Source organism: Lathamus discolor, chromosome 1 (assembly GCF_037157495.1).
Source record: "Lathamus discolor isolate bLatDis1 chromosome 1, bLatDis1.hap1, whole genome shotgun sequence".
In the NCBI taxonomy this organism is placed as follows: domain Eukaryota; kingdom Metazoa; phylum Chordata; class Aves; order Psittaciformes; family Psittacidae; genus Lathamus; species Lathamus discolor.
The window spans coordinates 136,517,528-136,530,533 of record NC_088884.1 but is presented as its reverse complement, the minus strand read 5'-3'; the positions used below and the strand labels follow the sequence as shown (position 1 = coordinate 136,530,533).

Genomic DNA, 13,006 nt, shown 5'->3' with positions numbered 1-13,006 from the left:
AGCACTACGCAGGCAAACCAGGGCGCTCCCCGGGGGGCGGGGATGGTGGTCGGGTTGGCTCCTCACCTGCGCCCATCGCCGCGGCGGCGGGGCGGGGGCGCGGAGGGCGCCGCGGGGGGCCGCGCAGCGCGGCGCGGGGCGGGCGGTGGAGGCGGAGCCGGCTGTACTCCGCAGCCCTCCCGCGGGGGCTCGGGCATCTCTGCGCGCCGGGCGGTGCGAGCGGCAGCCGCGCCGCGCCGGGCTCGGGGGGTGGCGGCGGGATGGAGGGCGCGTACCTCGCCCGGGAGCTGGCGCACGCCGTGCTGCTGCTGCTGAGCCTCTTCCCCGCAGGTGGGAGCCGCGGGCGCGGGAGGGCGCGGAGCTCCGCGGGGCCGGGGCAGGCAAGGGCGGCTGCGGGGAAAACTTCGGGGGCAGCGCCGTGGCAGGGGTCGCGGCGGCAGCTCCGCGCAGTGCCCTGGCATCGCCCTGCGCTGCCTTCGCGGGACGCCCCGCCGGGATTGGTGGTGGGCAGTAAGTCCTTTGTTTGCAGTGCGCGGTTATCCGGGGCTGGGAGAGGGGCCGGCGGGGAGCGCCCCCCCCCACACCTCCACGGGCCGGGCTGTTTTGACAATAAAGTACGTGGCGATCGGTACAAAATGTCCCCGCGGTTAAGTGCTCGTTGAACAATAGGCAGGGAAGGAGCCGCCGCCGTCAGGTGTCCAGCGCTCCCCGGCAGCCGTGAAGCCTCCCCGGGGAGGGGCCGGGCTTTCGGGGGCTGGGGTTCGGTTCGGCGACCCTGTGCGCCCCGGGAGTGGGTCAGTGGGTCGGTGCCTCGGTGCGCCCCGGGAGTGGGTCGGTGCCCAGCGGTCTGGAGGGGCTGAGCAGACGGCTCACCGCGGGACCAGGCACGAGAGCCGTTGTGCTCCGGCACTGCCGATGCTCTGCGTTGAGTAGGAGGGCGAGCGGTGTCGCTCTGGCCTTAGGAAGGTCTGTCAGTGCTGAAACTTTAGTGTGTCGGGCATAAATTCAAAGGTTCCGTTCCACATCCTTGACAAAAGGGGCTTTCCTTGCCCAACCTTGCAGCACTAGCGCGCAGGGATGGTGATTTTAAACACAGCATCTGCCTGCAGGGCTGGGCAACTTTGCACATGGCTTTCGCAGTCGCCGTGCAGCTCGTAGCACAGTTTGAAGGCTTAGGAGGCATTTTGGAGGTCTGCAGAGGAAGGTGCTGTAAGGAGGTCGCAGCTAGTGTTCGAGGAGCTGCACCCAGGGAGGAATCTGGGCCTGGGCACCGAAGTCTGAAAGTGCGTAACACGAAAGGTTATTTTGCTACTTAGCTGAGCACGCTGAGGATCCCAGGAAGCAATGCACAGTGCGAGGTGTTTTAACACCCGCTGCCGCCAACGGAGGGAGCAGCCGGGGACGGCTCAATAAGGCGCTGCCCATGCTGCTGGGAGCAAGGAAAACTAGCGTACCAGGAACTAAGAGTAGTGACGATTCCCGCTTCTTTGTAAGCATTTCACTTTGGGAGGTGAGAGGGGGCAGTAGCTGATTTATAAGTATTTTTGTTAATGGTTTTGTTTGGGTAACTTTCTGGGTTCGGTCCCTTTTGTTTATTGATAATCTGAATTTAAGTGTGATGTCTGCCAATTTGAGCACTTTCCTATTTAGAAATGCCCACAAAATGCTAATGCAGTGGCCACAGGGGTGGGAAAGACTTCTACCAACAGGTTATTCCTCAAAATATGTAACCCCCCTGCCCCATATTGAAATTATCAATACCCACCAACTTTATTTAGTTCATGTATTTCTTGCCTGGACTTGAAAGTTATCCTTCATCATATGATTAGTCTGGCCTTAAGGGAAGACTGAGAAACAGGTCAGACTGGTGGCATCTCCTGAAGACATGAGATGCAGACTCCAGCGTACTGGAGAAGCAAGGAGAGAACCTTCCTCTTGTTCTTGGTTCAGATACCTGTGGGAGACTTCAGCTCAGGGGCACATCAGACAAACGTGTAGACAAAAATACACTGTGTAGTAGGCATAAATGACTTGCTGTTCAAAAGACAACTGTCTCTGGGTACGTGTGCGCATCATCTGTGTATCACACAGATGTAGGAATATTCTGGTATGGTTTTGTGCTGTAGGAGGTATCAGAGTGATGGCTCATGTCCTGGCAGCGGCGCAGGGGACATCAGAAGTGACAGGCAGGACAGAGCTGATCTGCTGTGGTGGATTGCTCTGGAGCTAATGTGACCCTGGGCTACTTTTGGGTTTGCCTCAGTGCAGCCACTTGGACTGGATGATCTCCCACAGTCCCTATTGAGACCAGTCCTGTTGTCTGTCATTATACAAATTTATATTAAGTGTCCTTCTTTGGCCTTTGGTCAAGAGCTTCTTCCTTTGTTTGCAAACAGGGAAGGAAGATGTGGAAAAAAGAGCTTAATGTAGTTTCTTGGAGGGTAAACCAAGCATCTCTTCTGTCCACAGCACCTTCCTGCTTATTGTTTTTCTTGCATCCTAACATACACTTCCACTTTCCCTTCCATTTGGGTATTGCCTTAGTCCTCATTTAATGTGATATTCTGGAACAATCTTTACTCTGTACCTCTACTGTCCTCCCCAAAGTCTTGCCCTGCCTCTCACCCCCAGTACTCTGCCAGGGTGTCTGTGGCATTTCCATCCCATGGTCATGGAAGACTGGACATGGTTCCTTTCAGCATCCATCAGTACAGCCTTTTTTTTTTTTTCCAGTCAGCTGCAGAGTAATAGGAGGCTCTCCCTGTGCCCAGAGGGAAGAATGTCTGTTTTCATGATGCTTCCTTCTACCTGTCAGCCACAAGGGAGGAGGCTTGAAGGAGGAAGATTGAACGATAGGGATTCTGATTGCTGTCACTCAGTTGATGTCTTGACCCCCTCAAACCATCTGTGTATCATGCCCTCTCTACTCCCCTGTTTCCGTCTCTGCTCTCTCCTCCTTTCCTCCCTCCTCATGTCAGGGCAGATTCTCCTGTGCAGAAACATGGCCCAAGGCCACTGCCAGGGGCAGAATGGAAGTGTCAAAGATTGCTCACTGCTTGACTCTTTTTCCTTCCTTTACAACTGGGAACCCTCTCCCAGCAAGTGCGTGTTTTTTTCTTCAGGCTTTATAATAAGGAATGTGATACATTTGGCAAGAAGTGAGACTCCCATTTGCATCCTGTGTAAGTACCATTCACAGAGACTGGAGGCATTTCCATGTGCTCATTTTGCAAGAGAGAGCCTCTCGTCAACAGATGACTGCAGCTGTAGTATTGTTTGGTTATACTGGCTCCCTGTGGGCTTTCCACCTCTCTTCAGCCCTCCCTGAAACCTATCGTTGATTGTCCAAACAGTAATGCTTCTTTGCAACTGCCTGGATTCATCAAAGGATCCTGAGTCACCTCCAGAAGGGACATGTTGCACCAGGACGCAGGTGGAATCAGAAGGGATATGCCTTTAGCAAATGTACACATGAGCTAGGACAGGTCTTAAGAGGAACTTCTGAGTCATGTTCCAGTTGGTAGGAGTTCCTTGTGAAACTTGTCCTTTCTCTCTGGTCTGCTGTGTGAAACTCTAGTGGTACCTCTGTCTTCTTTGGATAGTCTAAAACTATAATTTGTTGTTAGTGCAAGCTGTTTGGAAAGATTTTTAAGGCATATATAGAGCTGTCAAATTAAATACCAAGTACTTCACCTTTGTAGTTTGAAGGAAAGCTGCTTTCTAGCCTGAACTTCCAGTAAACACTCTGGTGTAATCTGAAGGCAAGGAATAGCAAATTCTGGATGAAGCAAGAACCACACAGCATCAGAGTTTCAACAACATAAACATTTATCTACAATACATGACAACCAATCTAATCTCGTATCAATCTTGTAGGAGAGAGGCAGTAATTGCTCAAGGTTAAGCCACTTTTCAGCTTTTTCTCTGTGCCCATAAAGATGAACGTTGTTGCAGAGATCAAGCTTTGCACATTGTCTTGCTCTATGCATGTGACACATGATTTTACAGATGTTGTTTTCTTTTTCATCTAGTACAAACATCTTCCAGGATTTTGACTCATTTCCTTAAGTCTCTTTTCAGCTGTTCAGAGAATGGCTAGAGGAAATGAGGTCTAATATCCTAATGCATTGCATTTACTGTAAGTACTCTCTCACTTTAAGTGTAAAACTTTGTCTTTTTTAAATTTCTGTATGTCTTCTGAATATTCTGTGTAAGAAGGAGCTTGCAGTTGTTTCTGCCCTTTGGAAACTCATCTGCCATGGCTGAGGCTCTTAAGCATTAATAGAGCTTAAGGTGTTCATTGTAACCTTAGGCGAAAAATGAGTGCTGATGCTGAAGTCATCTAATGAAAGTGGTGAACCAGAATTCAGTGTGTTACATCTTTTTGGACATTTATTAAAAGAAAAAACCTGAAGAGAATGCACATACAGATGGCTAGGACTTGGCATAAAAGGAATTTTAAAATCATTATTACTCTTCTATATTATTTTACTGCAGAAGTACTGTGCGTGGCTTTTCCAGTGACTTTTAGGAAACTAAAAGGCTTTTTTTCCAAAATTGTCTTTGACAATTAACCCTGCAAACAGTCATAAATGAATATAGTTTTAGGCATGTGAGCAGCCTCTTTGGCTGGTTGCCAAACCTAATGACAACCGAAGAGTATTGTTTGTCCACCGGCCAAGATTGCTGCCGTTGGTGATAAAAGCATAACGGGAGTGTAAACATCTGTGTTTGAAGGGAGAATGTGATTCCTGTTTTCTAGGGTATACCAATTAGAAGGCGCAGTAAATGTTAATCTCTCAATGGATTTACTCTTGGGGGTTATACTGATTTATTCTGAAAACATAGGTTTTCAAATATATCTTTAAATGGATTTTTAATGATCTTCTTCATGTGGCAACAGATTTTTTTTTGCACAGCGCGTAAGGCTCTTTATTATCTATAACAGTAATCAGGAGTGTAAATAACAGAAAAGTTTCTAATGTTGCTAGCGTGCTATGCAACTCCCGGGCTGCTCCATATGGATCCTTCCTGGAAATTGTAACTAAAATGAAGCATCATTTAGTAACATTATCAGCTACAGGGGGGGTTTGTTACTGGAGGGCTGACAGCATTAGATGTCTATGATTTTAAATGTCATCTTGACAGCTAGTCCATAATCATGTGACATAATCATTAAATACCTGATACGGAGAAGAATTCTCCGGTCAACTAGGCACTGATGGTTGTAAATCTAAGTGATAAAGGGGATGCATGGGGTGATTTAAGTTAAGAAGAGATGAAAACTGTGGCAGGGAAATTTGGAAATTGGAGAGCTATATCTCTTACAGGTTCTTTGGAAACGCGGCAAATGATAGGTTAGTCTGCATCTCCTTTCTTTTCCCATCAGGAATTAGCCTTTAAGCTGAGTAGGGCTCCTCTGCTCATGCTGGGTGAACATGCTCCTCATAACATGGAGTGGGTGTCTTTTAAAGAAAGGCTTTATGCAAAAGCCACACAGGAAAAATAAATCAAACTTGCTGGTTATAACATGTCATTCAGAGCCTGCATTTTTCGGGGGGGGGGAAGTCCCAGTGAGGTGTTTAGTTGAAGTATTTTGGGTATTCACATACCTAGGCTGTTCAGAAGTAACTAGGTTATTGCTGGATGGTATCAGGAGGTTAAAAACTTGCACTTGGCTCTCTTAACCTGTTTTTTGTTCAGGAGTTAATGGCTTCAGTGACATCACGTGTTGAAGGTTTTGTCCGCAGCTCTCAGGACTGGAAACTTCATTCTTTGTTGAATGAAATCTGACTTTGTCACACCTTCAGCTGCCTCCCGCAGCTGGGTTCTGAGAAACACAGCAAGTCTTGGGAAGACCACATAGAACTGTAAGGCTGGACTAGATTTGCAGAGTTCATCTGTTCTGTCCCTTCCAATCCCCCTGGGTCAGACTAACTGCTCTAATCTGCTCTAAGGCAGACTTGTGGTGCAGAGTCTACCACCCATTTTTTAGGGACAAAACTAGTTGTTAAAGGTCAAAAGCTTCTCCTGATACTTACCCTAATCTCCTTTGCTGGTTGCTTAATTCCATCATTTTATTTTTTTCCCTGCTCTGGTGTATATAGTGAACTGATGATTATTGTCTTCTTTATAATGCCATTTTACACGTTCACAATTAATATAACATCTTTGAATTTTCTGTGATTAACCTTTTTGAGCCTTTTCTTTGGTGTATCTTTTGTAACTCCTCTTTTCTTCTCAGTCCTTTCCAACTCATTTATATTTCTTCCAGACAGGAGGTGTAAAATTGATGGCTGAATCCAGACAAGAAATGTCTTCCAGGTTTAACAAAATAGTTACCTCCCCATGTACTATGTGCTTCAGTTAGATTCAAGGCATTGTAAATCTGATTTTAATCATGATTTAAATCAGTCAACAGTAAGCCTCATTCTAACTGTTTTGCATTTGTACTTAATCATTTTGTAAAGAAAGGTTTAACCTCCTTTATTACCACTGAGCTAGAGTTTTAATTAAATATAGCCTTTGCATTTAGTGTTACACTCACTAATGTGTAACACTATTTGATTAATCACTGTGCCTGTATTTAAGCAGTTATATAGGTGGTTGTATATACACTTATTCCGATTCTTCATGTGTATGTTTACTACGAAAATAGAAAGTGTTGACATTTCTTGTATTAGATAATTGATTTTTTTACTGATGATTTGCATTGATTACAATGAAGGAAATGAGAATTCTGAAATGTTCTTCCATTAAATAACTAGCACCACATAGAAGCCAGCCAATTCAGAAGAAAAAACTCATTGAGAAATGTTTTGAAATAAAGAATTAATGACTGAAAGGCCTATCTGTAGTAAAAACTGGTGGTTTCCAATCACTGTGCTCTGAAAATTTTAGAACTGGTTCATCTCATCCTCTTTTTATTCTTAGAATGGCAACGGAAAGAAAACATTCATGGTTTTTTTTCAACTCATGATCAGTAGCTCCTCTTTGAATGGACTGGTTGCTTAAGTGAGTTGTACTGAATGAACTGAAATACAGAAATAGTTTTCTCTGCACCTGCTTGGAAATGCCAGATACCGAAGGCTGGTTTGTTGTTGCAGCACGACCTGCCTAGAGGTGCTCAGTGACTGACTTCCATGAATTCAGTAGTTTGATTATCTTTAAAATGCTGGCAGCAAATGTATGGCTTGAATAACTTTTTTTGCCTTTAATTTTTTTAATTGTTAGAGGAGTTGTAATTTTAAATTTACATAATTGTATTTTCACAATCACTGTTGAATATTTTTACTTTTAAAAAATGTGCATTATAAAAATGCTACATTAGTACTTTTAATGTAATATTAAATATGAAGTTTAATAGGGTATTTTTACCTGAAGTGGTTCTGCTCATATGCCCTAGATGCTCTTCTGCACTAGGACCTGGTACTGAGGCATTCATTTTCTGTGGCTCAGTGACTGCCTGATTCTTTTCTTTACTTTTGCTGCTTCTTTGTTTGCTATTTTATGTCATGGAAGTGCTTTCTGTGCGTGAATGAGCATAACTTTTTAACTTTGAAAAGAAATTATGTGATCTTCAACAAAATAAAAGCTTCCTCCCAGTAGTGTTCATTGTAACACAAGCTGTTGAAGTTTCCTATTTCATAGCATGTCTGACTTCCAGGTATTATACATAAAATTGCTGACTCTGCAGTAATGCTAATTATCATCATACCTAGGATTTGAGGTATGCAGCACAATAAAAGAGGTCAAATGAAACGAGCAGAAGAGAGCCCTCTATGTCTGGTCTCCATACATAAGGTAGATACTATCAGAAGGGATGCTGAAATGGCATTCCGTGCTTAGGCAGGTATGCAAGCTGTGCTCACAGCACCATGCCCTCTTGTGTATCTCTTCAGGGGTAGGAACAAGGACCACTTTTTCAATAAGCAGCTACCTATATATATGCCATGTATATGCAATTTGTGACAGGGTTTATTAATAAAAGATAAATACAATTTTCAAGCAGAATACACGTGTGACTTCTGCTAATGCTGGAGATTAAGTACAATGGCTGAATTATGTATCTCCTTGTGAGAAGACTGAGGAAATGAAACTGCATTCTCAAAAATAGATCAAAATCTCTGTATTTAAGGCACTTACAAGACAACATCAGTGACAGGTCTTGCTAGGTGTTAGTGTGATTACCTAACATGAGATTTGTTCACCCAAGGAGGTTCTAAAGAACAGGCCGATGAATTCTTCAGAAGTTGTCCTAGTCACAGGTTCAGAGGGCATGTGCAAAGATAAGTATATACTGCCCCCCACCCCCATTAAAAATATGTTTATTAGATTTGGTATTGTCTGTAAAGCCAGGCTTTTACAATAATTTTTTACCAACATCTTTGTAGCAAAGTTTGTGAGGCAGTTAGACAAGGGAAGTCTGACTTACTGTAGGTTTATTGAAAATCACTGAATAGATGGGTTAATTATATGGACAAATATGGAAATACTCCCAAAGCTGCTTCTTAAATGGATCCGTGCGCCATGTGGATGCATACATGTGATGCAGTGAGTTGTATTTCAGTAACAGAGCTATAGAAATGCTTTAGCTATCTTTTTACTGAGCCCAGCATTTTTCTCAAGAATCTGTCAGTTCTTCCAGTGGAGGAAAAGAGAATACAAAGTGATATGGACATAAAAGATAGCTGTGCCTCTTCTGCAAAATTTGGTGAACGTGTTCATTAATCTTGTTTATTGCTGTAATCTTCTAGGAAAAAATACTGAACTAAATATCTGGAGAAAGTGGAAAACGGCGCTTCTCTTTGTGGTATCTAATGTGGTCCATCATAAGAGCAATGATAACATAATTATGCAATTATCGGTATATTTTCCCCTCTGGAGACCTTATGTAGATGATTACCAGTGCACCTTTTAATGAAATTGCTACTATTTGATAAAATTACTGCCAAGACTTGAAATAATTAGAATTCGCATTGCCAAAGGTCTTACATCTCCTTTCTCAGTTGAGCCTTTTCCAAACAGGCATTAATTGAGATTGCAAAACGATTCACTGTTCTCCAGTTCTCTCATTTCTCTTCATTAAAACTACCTTTTCACTGCATTTCAGAAAACACACTTTCAAGCCCATGTTGCTCATTACAAGGAAAATCCGTTCAAAATGGAAGTTGAAAGATACTGCACCTTTAATGTAAATGTCAGCAGAGAGAAGTGAGAAGAAAAAGCCATTAAAGTAATAGACTGGATGCATGACAGCTGAATTTGAATACACTGTGCATTAATGTGCTTTTTCATTCCTGCTAATCATTCTCCATACTTACTTTCTAATTTGTTTATTTATGTGTCTAAGAGCTGATAAAACTAACTGTGGGAACAGCTGGTTAATAAGTAATTTCGGAAATTAGAGGGAAGAAGGCAATAATTCAGTAGGAGTAAGGATCAGTGTAAGTGTATAAATCTCAGTGCTGACAAATGTTGTGGCAAACCATTTCAATCTTTATGCAAATCCTATTTGTGTGTGTGTACGTACATCTGTATTTATCTGTCCTCTGTATTTTCTTCTTTTTAATAAGAGTTAGCAGGTAGTTGTTTTAAGCTTAGACCGTTCTAAGTCTAAAAAAACCCTGATAGGTCAGTCATGCTTTGGGTTTGGTTTTGTTCATTAGCACATTGCTTGTAGATTCCTTCTGTGGTGGGAAGTTTGGGTGTAAGAGACCGTAGTGTGCCAACCTGCTGTAATAAAATGAATTAATCACCTAGAACAGGTTGTATCTCATACTGTTTCAAGGTAAGTGACTTGAAGGCTATAGTCCACATAATGCTCCTTCAAAAAAGAAATTCCAAAGCAAGAGCAAAAGCCCCAAAGCTGTGATTTGCCAGAAAAAGAGGACTCAGAAAGGTACCATACCCAGCCATGGAAAGAAGCGTGGTTTTTGAGCATGCTGTGGCCATGTAGCATGTGTGCTAAACTAGAATTATATTGTTACATGTCAGCTTTTGACAAATGCCTCTATTAGCTGCAGAGCGAGGCATGCCAGTCAGAAAGGGCAAGCTGCTTGGCTTTGCATGGCTGGAGTTTCCTTGCCCCAGCAAGGGAAAACAGAGTGGCTGGGGGAAGAGGGAGAGTCTCTGTCTCTGGAAGGTGCAGTTACTTCCCCTAGCCCCCTGCCTTGAGGGGGGGGTTGTACTGGCATGTGTAGGGCAGATCTCACATGTTTGTTTTGGAAGCCAGGCGCAGAATCTGCTCTGCTAAGCCTGTTTCGGAAATAAGGCAGTGCGATTAGCGACATTGCTAATTGCTGTGATCAGACCCTCTGCAGGAGGATCTGCTGGCTTCCACCCACAGGCAGGGGATCAGCCCAGGTGCTCATGCTTGTCCTGCCTGAAGATCCTGTGAATGTCTCTCTTGGAGAGTGGGATGTGCGGGGGCTGGAAGCTGGCTGGATTTGTCTTCTTACCACCTGCCTCTGATGCTGGCTGTTTCTGATTAACCACATCTCGTTCAGAGGGGTGCGTAAGCATTCTTTAGGTGTAGTTGGCCGTCTCCTCAGACACCTGATCTGTTTTCCCTGCAATGGGTAAGCAACAAGTGCCTTTTACTTGTCTTATGGAATGCCCTTGCAGGGCATGAGTGTTCAGTGCTGCAGGTCCATGTGGAGCAATCACAAACCATGGAGCTGAATGCTTCATAAGGGGTGTCGCTGCAAAGGGGGGTGTCTCAGGCACAGTCCAGCTGCCTCTGTGGTTCCCCATACTTGTGCCTCCACAGATGATAAAGACGACCTTTGTTTCAGCCTCCTTCCACTTCCTCTCTTGAGTTTGCCGTGGATGGGAATTGGCTGGCTGACTCCACACTTGCTCTTTGTGTTGTGGGATGCTGGTTTCTCCTTCACGCTGCCTGCTGATGGGGTAGGCTTTGCTGTTCCTTTGAGTGCTGGGCTGGTGAGCTCCCGCCTCTTGCCCTTCACAGTGCCCTTCTTCTGCCCCCTTCCCATTCAGGGTGAAGGGTCTACGGAAGTTGGGGGAAGGCTGGGTGAGAAGACAGTGATGGCCCTCATGCAGCTGGGTAAATGTCAAAGTCCCCACGAATCCTCTTCCCTCTTAGTAGCATACAGCCTCTGAGGATCCAAAACTTCAGATCAAGCACAAGCACAGGAGCTCTGCATTTCTGCTTGGGAAACACAAGACGTGTAAAGAGTTTGTTGGTCAGCAGATAGCACTGACTCTGTTAGATGGATTAGAAACAAACCACTTAGTTCTGCCGGGAAGCCTAATCAGTCTAGACCCTGTAATACATGCCCAATGACAGTTAAGTTACTTTTCAGTCTCCAAGATGAAGTTAGGGCAAAGGAACCCTCTGAGCAAGCATTTGTGGCATTTATGCATGGCAAAAGTCTGTGGCGCTGCATGGGGCAATCACGTCTTTGGTCTTTTTTGGTCTGTTTCCTTGAGGAAGACACTAGCATGGGTGTTGGAATGGATAGTTTCTTTTGTGAAGTAAGAGTCTATACTGCAAGCCTTCTTTTCCCCTGCAGCCTAGCTGAAATGGGATCTGATACAGCTTTCGCATCAAATCATTTAAAATTGACATTTGCTATTGCAAAACTTTTCATCTAGTGTAAGGGAGAGTGTCTGTTTAGTGAGGTGGAACAAAACAAGTAAGCATGTGATAGCATCTTTCCTGTGAAAAATCTGGGAGATATTATCCATGAGAGCAAATGAAAGTAATTTCAGTGTGATTAACATGAAAGTTTGACACTTTATATGTTTCCTTGGGGCATGAAATGTCAGGACAAAGGAAATATAATTGAAAAGGTCTTAAATGTATTTCCATCATAGCGTATGTCAAGTGTCATAGTGGATTTAACAAGTAAGTGACAGAGTTGGAAGGGCAATGCCCTTCAATTAGACCAACTGATACTGTAAAGAAGACCTGGCAGGCTTCTGGCTCCGACTTCAGCACTTGGGTAAAAGAGACGGTTTTGCTTCTGCTTTTCTTTCAGACCTGCGGGAGATTTGTGTGTCTGAAAACATGTTCATTTTTCCAGCAGCACTGGGTATGCTGAAAGAGGATATTACCTCCCTGCAAGCAATGTCTTACTGATATCCCCAGACCATTGCATCTACAGCAGTGCCACTACTTTAACTGATAAAGCCTATCTCCTGTTTCTGCTCTCTCATGTTGTTGTAGATGAGAAACTGAAAAATGCGGTGAGTGAGGTCTGCATGATAGCCCTTGAAATGATCCCAGTGCCCAGAATGAATAGGCTCTGAAAAGAAAGCAGTCTAATTGTATCCAGTCACCACAATCGTATATGAAAGTCATGGACATTTTGTCCATTGTAGTTTAGCTTCTTGATGCATTTGTCACAGAAAAACATTAACTGGTTTAGAGATAATGGTCAGGATCAGGTCGCAGTCAGGTCGTTGTTTTCATTGTGCAGTTTGTACCCCTTACACAGGGACTGCTGATGACTATGAAGGTTATGGACAGCCACAATGGGATGAGGCAGAAGATGAGAAGAGCCTGGCATGCCCTTTCAGTGTGTTCCAGCCCTGGGAGAGCCAGGGAGAGTGATTGCTCTTGCTGGGTAGCAATGAACCTGCTGTTAGGTGGCTGACAGTCCCTTGGGCTTGGCGGAAAGGCTGGTGCTGGATGTGAGCCTGTTGTGGCTGTACTGTGAAGCTGTGCTGTGCCTCTGTCCTGGGCCATGTTTGAGATAAGTTTAATGTAGAAGGGTGTGGGATAAGGCGCACGGGTTTTGTGTTTTGTTTTGTTTTGTTTTTCTCTGAAAGCAATCTGTTGTGTTTCAGAGCTGCCACAAACTTCTTGTTCCTTTTAATGTTTAGATAAGAGTTGAAAGAGGAAGCGACCACAGAGGGACTAACCTGTTGGCCTAAGGTTGTGCAGGAAGTCTGTGGCAGAGCTGGGAATAAAATCCACAGAGCTTGACTCTTCATCTTATTCCGTGGCAGTCCCACATCCTTTGTTTGCTTGGCAGCT

At 44.4% G+C, this 13,006-nt stretch overlaps 1 protein-coding gene across 2 annotated transcripts in view; it reads left to right on the top strand.

Moving 5' to 3' along the window:
- Positions 1-215: 215 nt before the first annotated feature.
- KIT (KIT proto-oncogene, receptor tyrosine kinase) overlaps positions 216-13,006 on the top strand; it is a 55,654-nt gene continuing 42,863 nt past the window's right edge. For both annotated transcript variants that reach the window (XM_065697173.1, XM_065697168.1), the window contains exon 1: positions 216-330. In XM_065697173.1, the coding sequence (XP_065553245.1) occupies positions 261-330 (70 nt within the window). In that variant the 5' untranslated portion in view covers positions 216-260. The remainder of the gene's footprint in view (positions 331-13,006) is intronic.